Consider the following 10,204-nt stretch of genomic DNA (forward strand, 5'->3'; position numbering starts at 1 on the left):
TCTATCCGAAACAATCGTCCTGGGCATGCCATGCAACCGAACAACTTCTCGAAAGAACAAAGCAGCAATATGGGATGCATCATCGGTTTTATGACAAGGGATAAAATGTGCCATTTTCGAAAATCTATCAACCACAACAAACACAGAATCCTTCCCAGTCCTAGGTCTAGGCAGCCCAACAATAAAATCCATTGAAATATCAATCCATGGTGCACTGGGAATCGGTAAAGGCGTATACATACCATTGGGTTGTACCTTGGATTTCGCCTTCTTGCACTTCATGCATCTTCCACACACCCGTTCAACATCTCTCTTCATATTTGGCCAATAGAAGTGTTCCTGCAAAGTTGACAAGATCTTGGCCACTCCAAAATGTCCCATGAGACCGCCTCCATGAGCCTCTTGAACAAGCAAATCTCGCATAGAACAATTAGGCACACAAAGTTTGTTCTCACGGAATAAATACCCTTCGAACCGATAATATTTTCCACTTGCAACCTTTTCACATGCCTTGAACACATCTTGGAATTCCTGATCAGATTCGTACAACTCCTTAATATGTTCAAACCCTAGCATTCCCGCATCCAAAGAAGTTAACAACGTGTATCGTCTAGACAATGCATCAGCCACAATGTTTTCCTTACCTTGCTTATGTCGGATAACATAAGGAAACATTTCAATGAATTCTACCCACTTGGCATGTCTTCGACTCAACTTGTGTTGTCCCTTTAGGTACTTGAGCGATTCATGATCGGTGTGAATCACGAACTCCTTCGACCACAAGTAGTGTTGCCACGTTTGCAGAGCCCTCACCACTGCATACATCTCTTTGTCATACGTCGAATAATTCAATTGAGCTCCGCTCAACTTTTCGCTGAAGTATGCGACTGGCCTCCCTTCTTGCATCAGCACCGCACCAATTCCTACACCAGAAGCATCACATTCGATCTCAAATGTTTTCTCGAAATTAGGTAAAGTCAAGAGTGGAGAGTCGATCAACTTCCCTTTTAATGTTTGAAATGTCGTCTCTTGCGCTTCTCCCCAACGGAACTTGTTATCTTTTTTAATCACTTCCGTCAATGTTTGGAATGTCGTCTCTTTTAATGTTTAGAATGCCATCTCTTGCGTTTGGACGCACTCGAAACATGTTTAGAGTTCGTCAAAACACGTTTAGAGTGCGTCGAAACACGTTTAGAGTGCGTCGAAACAGCCGATAAAATCCTGCCAAGCCATGAAAACTTCGAACCTCACTGGCAGACTTAGGAGTCGACCAACTCTTGATGCCTTCTATCTTTTCCTCATCTACATGTATGCCCTGTGAACTGACAACAAATCCTAGGAAAACAACCTTATCAGTGCAAAAGGTGCATTTCTTAAGGTTAGCGTATAATTTCTCGCCTCGCAGTATGTCAAGAACACAACGTAGATGTTCAACATGTTCTCCTAAACTCTTGCTGTAAACTAAGATATCGTCAAAGTAAACAACAACGAATTTTCCAATGAGATTTCTGAGAACATGATTCATAAGCCGCATGAAAGTGCTAGGTGCGTTAGTTAAACCAAAAGGCATTACCAACCACTCGTAGAGTCCTAGCTTCGTTTTGAACGCTGTCTTCCATTCATCACCCTCTTGCATACGAATTTGATGGTATCCACTCTTCACATCTATCTTTGAAAACACAGTAGAACCATACAATTCATCTAGCATATCATCAAGACGAGGTATAGGGTGTCGATACTTCACCGTTATGTTATTGATTGCTCGACAATCAACACACATGCGCCACGTTCCATCTTTCTTTGGAACTAGAATTACCGGTACGGCACATGGCGACATGCTCTCCCGAACATAACCTTTCTCCAGGAGTTCAGTCACTTGTCGTTGAAGCTCCTTTGTTTCATCTGGGTTAGTGCGGTACGCTGGTTTGTTTGGAAGGCTAGCACCGGGTACGAAGTCAATCTGGTGCTCAATTCCTCGCAAGGGTGGTAGACCATTCGGGATCTCTTCCGGAAAGACATCCTCGTAATCCTGTAACAACTTACAAACACCACTAGGCAAAGAAGAGATTAGTTCGTTAGCAAATAAGGCCTCCTTGTACATGAGTAAAATCATCGGCCGGTTCGAAAGCATAGCTTTCTTAATCTCTCTAGCTCTCGTGAAAAGAAGAGTGTTTGTCCTCTCGGGATTTCTCTCACAGGCTTTTTTCTGGGGTTTTCTCAAGACCTCACCAAGTTTTAAGTGATCTACCTCATGGTCACTCGTATTCAACGCTTTTTCTCTTTTGAGTAGTGTAACTTGATCTTCGTATACCTCTTTCGGTGTGAGAGGTAACAATCGAAACCGCTTGCCCTTGTTTTCAAATGAATATCGGTTGATGTAACCGTCATGTTTGACCCGTCTATCAAATTGCCATGGACGCCCAAGTAGCAAATGCCCTGCTTGCATGGGTACTACGTCGCATAACACTTCATCATCATAGTCACCAATAGAGAAAGGTACCTTCACTTGTCGATGTACCTTTGTTTCTCCGCTATCGTTCAACCATTGGAGCTTGTATGGCTTAGGATGCCGAGTGGTAAGCAATCCCAATTTTGTAACCATCGACTCACTTGCTACATTGGTACAGCTTCCTCCATCAATTATCACACTACAAAGCTTCTCCTGAATAAACCCGCGAGTGTAAAAGATATTCTCTCGTTGCTCGATAGCCTCCACTTTGGTTTGCAAATTCCAGGCACGCCTTGCAACCAACAGATCACCTCTAGGAGCGGGCTGCTCCTCATAGTCATCTGAGTCCGAAGAAAACTCATGACTATTCTCTTGTCCATCTCCACTTTCGGATTCAGTTTCATACTCTCCATTTCGCATAACCATCACGCGTTTGTTTGCGCAATCTCTAGCATAATGACCCCTGCCCAGACATCGAAAGCATGTGATATCACGGTTACGTGTTTGAGAGGTATTGCCAGTACCTTGTGCCTTGGGTTTTAGCGATTCCGATTTGGGCTCGGATTTGGAAGTAGTATTCGGCTTCTCTTGCTTCCAATGATTTGACTGAGAGTATGATGTCGAACCGGATCATTGCGGTATTTTACTCTTCCCCTTGAGTTGCCGCTCGACTTTGATGGAAAGATGCAAGAGATCTTCCAACCCCTCGTAGTGATGTGTTTCAACACGGTTTTGAATTTCTTGGTTCAATCCCCCAAGAAACCGTTCTGTGGCAGCTTCTTGACCCTCGTCAATATGAGCACGAATCTTTAGTATCTCCATCTCCTTATAGTATTCTTCGACGCTACGACTCCCTTGTGTCAATTGTCGCAGTTTCCGACAAACTTCTCGATGGTAGTATGAAGGCACAAAACGTCGCCTCATCACTTGCTTCATAGCTTCCCATGTGTTGATTGGAAGTTCCTCCATGCGCCTCCTAGTCTCAACCATCTGATCCCACCATATTAGTGCATAATTTTTGAATTTAGCCGATGCAAGCTTTACCTTCTTTCTTTCGGAGTATTGATGGCATTCAAACACGATCTCCACCTTTCGTTCCCATTCAAGATAAGCTTCAGCATCATTCCTTCCATTGAAAGAAGGAATCTCCATGCGGATGTTACCAAGGTCATCATCCAAACGATCCCTTGCTTGTCTTGCATGTCGTCGTTGTCTTGGCGCGAGAATGGGATCCTCATCAGAATTGATTTCTACTTCTTCCACGTATTGCTCATCTCTTTGTCTATGACGTTGAGCTTGTGGTGGGGCGGCTCTACCAATCTCTAGCTGTGCAAACCTATCCTCAAATCGTTCGGCAAGTCGTTCGATTTGTTGTGCCAAGGTCTGCTGTATAGCTTCGAGTTGCAATCGATTGAAGCCGGCATGATCACCCGATTCACGAACAGTACTAGTGTTTGTTTCGTCACTCATTGTTGTACCTTGCAAAACAATCTAACGTTAGATAAAACAGAAAGAGACAAAGGAAAAGAGGATGAGAGAACCTCACAACCACTAGAATAGTGTTTCGCTCAATTTTGTGTCACTCAAGCTCTCCTGTTTCTTCTTGTATGTCTGGTTTGCACTAACAACAAACTCAATAGGTCAAAGGAAAAGTATTCAATTAACAAATCGCACACTATTTCCACAACCCAACCCCGTTAGATAAACCGTGCAAGTGTAAACGAAAACAAAATATTCAATGTAAGAAAACACGTTTTTTTTTCTCTTCTTTTTTTGCAAGACGAAATCAACTTTTTTTTTCTTCTCTCTTTTTTTTAAGCTCTTTTTTTTCTTTTTTTTTCCTTCGATTCTTTTTTTTTTCTTTTTCACTTGTATATCTCTTCTTCTTTTTTTTTTTGCTGATTTTTTTTTTCGTTTTTCTTTTAAACCTTCAAAAACGAAGAGAAATGATTAGAAACAAAGATGATGAAAATGTAAAATGAAATGGAAAAGATAAATAGATATAGATAAAACCTAATATAGGGAAACGAGGCTCTGATACCAAATGATACGAACCCGGATCGACGAATCTCAAAATTAGGTAAGAAGGATAGATAGTCGATGGATGTTCAAAAACCCATAACGACACGTGAACCGAACCTAGGGCTTGTTCCAGTCACAAAAACGCCCTAAACCCAATCCAGACCCGGTTAGAGAACCTTTGAAACGAGCGAAGACGCCACAACCCGTTTATGGCACTAACGAGCTGATAAGTCGATGAACGCCACGAACGAAATCTCTCCATTCGATAAGTTCAACGGTTCCAAAAAGAACCATGAGCTAAAAAGCTCAAACTCACTTAAAAGTGACACTCAAAGAAAACTCATCTTATTTTTTATAATCTGATTTCTTTGCCTATTTATAGGCTACAAAAAGATAGAAAGAAATAAAAAGACAACAAAAATCTATGTGGTCAAAAACAAATCCCAAAGCAATAAATGCAAAGTTTGAAAGACCATTTGATCTTGACCTTGACCAACTAATCAGATTCTTCTCTTTAAATCTTGACTTGGGCCTTATCCAATCTTGTTATGGGCTCTTGGTTTTGTTGAGAAATTGGCCCAACAAGAATTATGTCATTCTTGGATCGAATTCATCAGATTTAGAGCTAGAACGGACGTGACCTTCAAACGACTGATTGAGGGACCAAACCTTCACCAAATATTATATACTTTATATCCCCGTAAAGCTCTGGATGTCTAGTTTATGCTGCTTCAAACGGAACTGTGATCGGAGTCTCTAATCAAAAGTTATGAATGAAACAAGACAACCTGCTCAATCTGTATTCTCAGGACTGAACCGTGGATTGCGTCCTCTCCCCAGAATTGAAGCTTTCTCCTTTGGATCTCATATTTTTTAGATCAGACCTTTGGTGAGTTAGGATTCATTTCCACCTGGAATCACATCGTTTGGACATCGGAGTGCAAAGTTATGACCAAATTGCTCCATCATGCTCGTTCTGCCCAAAACCGAGATTCCTTGGACATGGACAACCTGATAATGATCGATTGTTTTGAGTTTCTGGATATATCCCTCTAGGATCATATCAGATACAATCTAAACGTGTTTTGGTACACTCAAAACATCTTTAGACGAACTCTAAATATGTTTCGACGCACTCTAAACGTGTTTGGACGCACTCTAAACATGTTTGGATGCACTCCAAACATGTTTCGACGTACTATTACAATGTTTGGATGCTTTCTAAACATGTTTGGATGCACTCTAAGTATGTTTTGACGCACTCTAAACATGTTTGGATGCACTCTAAAATGTGTTTGGATGCATTCTAAACGTGTTTTGGTGCATTCAAAACATGTTTGGACGAACTCGAAACACGTTTCGAAGCACTCTAAATATGTTTCGACGAACTCTATCATCTTTGGATGCACTCTAAACATGTTTGGATGCACTCTAAACATGTTTTGACGCACTCTAAAAAAGTTTCGATGCACTCTAAACATGTTTGAACGCACTCTAAACATATTTGGATGCACTCTAAACATGTTACGACGCACTCTAAAAAAGTTTCGATGCACTCTAAACATGTTTGGACGCACTCTAAAAAAGTTTCGATGCACTCTAAACATGTTTGGATGCACTCTAAACATGTTTGGATGCACTCTAAACATGTTTTGACGCACTCTAAAAAAGTTTCTATGCACTCTAAACATGTTTGGACGCACTCTAAACATATTTGGATGCACTCTAAACATGTTTCGACGCACTCTAAAAATATTTAGATGCTCTCTAAACATGTTTGGATGCTTTCTAAGTATGTTTTGACGCATTCTAAACATGTTTGGATGCATTCTAAATGTGTTTGGATGCATTCAAAACATGTTTGGATGAACTCGAAACATGTTTCGACACACTCTAAGTCTGTTTGGATGCACTCTAAACATGTTTCGACGCACTCTAAAAATGTTTGGATGCTCTCTAAACTTGATGCACTCTAAGTATGTTTAGACGTACTCTAAACATGTTTGAATGCATTCTAAATGTGTTTGGATACACTCTAAACGTGTTTTGGTGCACTCAAAACATCTTTAGACGAACTCTAAACATGTTTCGACGCACTCTAAACGTGTTTGGACGTACTCTAAACATGTTTGGATGCACTCCAAACATGTTTCGACGTACTCTTACAATGTTTGGATGCTTTCTAAATATGTTTGGATGCACTCTAAGTATGTTTTGACGCACTCTAAACATGTTTGGATGCACTCTGGTGCATTCAAAACATGTTTGGATGAACTCGAAACATGTTTCGACGCACTCTAAATATGTTTCGACGAACTCTAAACATCTTTGGATGCACTCTAAGTCTGTTTGGATGCACTCTAAACATGTTTCGACGCAATCTAAAGATGTTTGGATGCTCTCTAAACATGTTTCGACGCACTCTAAGTCTGTTTTGATGCACTCTTAGTATATTTTGACGTACTCTAAACATGTTTGGATGCATTCTAAATGTGTTTGGATACACTCTAATCGTGTTTTGGTGCACTCAAAACGTCTTAATACGAACTCTAAACATGTTTCGACGCACTCTAAACGTGTGTGGACGCACTCTAAACATGTTTGGATGCTCTCTAAACATGTTTGGATGTACTCTAGACATGTTTGGATGTACTCTAGACATGTTTCGACGCACTCTGAAAATGTTTGGATGCTCTCTAAACATGTTTGGATGCACTGTAAATTGTTTTGACGCACTCTAAACATGTTTTGATGCACTCTAAATTTATTTGGATGCACTCTAAACGTGTTTTGGTGCCCTCAAAACATGTTGAGACGAACTCTTAACATTTTTCGACGCACTCTAAACATGTTTCGATGCACTCTAAAAATATTTTAGTGCACTCTAAACATGTTTGTATACACTCTTAATATGTTTCAACGCATTCTAAACATGTTTGGAAGCGCTCTGAATATGTTTTGGTGTTCTCTAAACAAGTTTCGATGAACTCTAAACATCTTTTGTTGCACTCAAAACATGTTTCGACGCACTCTAAACATGTTTTGACGCACTCTAAAAAAGTTTGGATGCACTCTAAGCATGTTTAGATGCACTCTAAACATGTTTGGATGCACTCTAAACATGTTTTGACGCACTCTAAAAAAGTTTCGATTCACTCTAAACATGTTTGGACGCACTCTAAACATGTTTCGATGCACTCTAAACATGTTTCGACGCACTCTAAAAATGTTTGGATGCTCTCTAAACATGTTTGGATGCACTCTAAGTATATTTTGACGTACTCTAAACATGTTTGGATGCATTCTAAATGTGTTTGGATGCACTCTAAACGTGTTTTGGTGCACTCCAAACATCTTTTGACGAACTCTAAACATGTTTCGACACACTCGAAAAGTGTTTGGACGCACTCTAAACATGTTTGGATGCACTCTAAACATGTTTCGACGCACTCTTACTATGTTGAATGCTTTCTAAACATGTTTGGATGCACTCTAAATATGTTTTGACGCACTCTAAACATGTTTGGATGCACTCTAAATGTGTTTGGATGCACTCTAAACGTATTTTGGTGCACTCTAAATGTGTTTCGACGCACTCTAAACATGTTTCGATGCACTCTAAAAATATTTTAGTGCACTCTAAACATGTTGGTATACACTCTTAATATGTTTCGACGCATTTTAAACATGTTTGGATGCGCTCTGAATATGTTTTGGCGTGCTCTAAACATGTTTGGATGCACTCTAAACATGTTTGGATGCACTATAAGTATGTTTTGACGCACTCTAAACATGTTTCAACGCACTCTAAAAATATTTTAGTGCACTCTAAACATGTTTGTATGCACTCTTAAAATATTTGGATTCTCTCTAAACATGTTTGGATGCACTTTAAGTATGTTTTGACGCACTCTAAACATGTTTGGATGCACTCTAAATGTGTTTGGATGCACTCTAAACGTGTTTTGGTGCATTCAAAACATGTTTAGACGAACTCGAAACATGTTTCGACGCACTCTAAATTTGTTTCGACGAACTCTAAATATTTTTGGATGCACTCTAAGTCTGTTTGGATGCACTCTAAACATGTTTCGACGCACTCTAAAAATGTTTGGATGCTCTCTAAACATGTTTGGATGCACTCTAAACTTGTTTGGACGCACTCTAAACAAGTTTTGATGCACTCTAAATTTATTTGGATACACTCTAAACGTGTTTTGGTGCATTCAAAACATGTTTGGATACACTCTAAACAAGTTTCTGCGCATTCTAAATATGTTTCGACGAACTCGAAACATCTTTGGATTCACTTTAAGTCTGTTTGGATGTACTCTAAATATGTTTTGACGCACTCTAAAAATGTTTTGATGCTCTCTAAACATGTTTGGATGCATTCTAAGTATGTTTTGACGCACTCTAAACAAGTTTTGATGCACTCTAAATTTATTTGGATATACTCTAAACGTGTTTTGATTCCCTCAAAACATGTTAAGACGAACTCTAAACATGTTTCGACGCACTCTAAACATGTTTCAACGCACTCTAAAAATATTTTAGTGCACTCTAAACATGTTTGTATGCACTCTTAAAATGTTTGGATTCTCTCTAAACATGTTTGGATGCACTCTAAGTATGTTTTGACGCACTCTAAACATGTTTGGATGCACTCTAAACGTGTTTTGATGCATTCAAAACATGTTTGGACGAACTCGAAACATGTTTCGATGCACTCTAAGTCTGTTTGGATGCACTCTAAACATGTTTCGACGCATTCTTACAATGTTTGATGCACTCTAAGTATATTTTGACGTACTCTAAACATGTTTGAATGCATTCTAAATGTGTTTGGATGCACTCTAAACGTGTTTTGGTGCACTCTAAATGTGTTTCGACGCACTCTAAACATGTTTCGATGCACAATAAAAATATTTTAGTGCACTCTAAACATGTTTGTATAGACTCTTAATATGTTTCGACGCATTTTAAACATGTTTGGATGCGCTCTCAATATGTTTTGGCCACTACAAAAAAATCCTCGAATTCCAACGGATTTGTCCGTTGGAAAATTTCCAACGGATTTTCAACGGTTTTCAACGGCGTTTCAACGACGAATTCCGTTAAAATTCCGTTGAAAATTTCCAACGGGTATCCGTTGGAAACACCCTTGGAAATTTTTAACGGAATTTTCAACGTATTCAATTGAAAAATTGGGTTGGAAATTTCCACAGTATTTCCAACGGATATCCGTTGGAAATTTTCAACGGATTAACGTTGGAAAAATCGGTTGCAAATTTTTAACGGAGTTCCAACGGATGTTTGTTAGAAAACAATTCCAACAGATGACGGTTGGAATATTTTTTGGAAATTTTAAAAAAAAAAATTTCAACGGAATTCCAACGAATGTCGGTTGGAATTTTTTTTGGAAATTTTTAAAAAAAAAAACCAACCGAATTCCAACGGATGCCGGTTGGAAATTTTTTTGAAAATTTTAAAAAAAAATTCCAACGGACATCGGATGAAAATTTAGATTTTAATTGAAAAATCAATTGAAATATATATATATATATTCGAATTCATATATATATATATGTATAATATATATTTGCTATATATATATAAAATATATATACACAAAATATACATGTATTTATATATATATATATATATATATATAAATATATAAAATATTTGTTTATATATATACCTCCTTAATATACATATATATATTTATAT

The 10,204-nt window shown here is 38.6% G+C and overlaps 1 protein-coding gene across 1 annotated transcript; it reads right to left on the minus strand.

Moving 5' to 3' along the window:
* Positions 1–1,191: 1,191 nt before the first annotated feature.
* Positions 1,192–3,083, minus strand: LOC109116372. Its single transcript, XM_019201619.1, has 3 exons — positions 2,974–3,083; positions 1,349–2,912; positions 1,192–1,221 (listed from the first exon to the last, which is right to left on the minus strand). The coding sequence occupies exons 1-3, from the start codon at positions 3,081–3,083 to the stop codon at positions 1,192–1,194; spliced, it is 1,704 nt and encodes a 567-aa protein (XP_019057164.1).
* Positions 3,084–10,204: the final 7,121 nt, after the last annotated feature.

The sequence above is a fragment of the Tarenaya hassleriana genome, unplaced genomic scaffold, assembly GCF_000463585.1.
Source record: "Tarenaya hassleriana unplaced genomic scaffold, ASM46358v1 Cleome116, whole genome shotgun sequence".
In the NCBI taxonomy this organism is placed as follows: domain Eukaryota; kingdom Viridiplantae; phylum Streptophyta; class Magnoliopsida; order Brassicales; family Cleomaceae; genus Tarenaya; species Tarenaya hassleriana.

What these genes read in the sequence shown, in the direction of transcription:
- LOC109116372 (XM_019201619.1), bottom strand. Translation starts at nt 3,083, where the DNA reads ATGATCCGGTTCGACATCATACTCTCAGTCAAATCATTGGAAGCAAGA. An exon ending in GCTAAAACCCAAGGCACAAG is followed by an intron (nt 2,913 to 2,973) that starts GTACTGGCAATA and finishes ATGTCTGGGCAG; the next exon opens with GGGTCATTATGCTAGAGATT. An exon ending in GCACCTTTTGCACTGATAAG is followed by an intron (nt 1,222 to 1,348) that starts GTTGTTTTCCTA and finishes ATGGCTTGGCAG; the next exon opens with GATTTTATCGGCTGTTTCGA.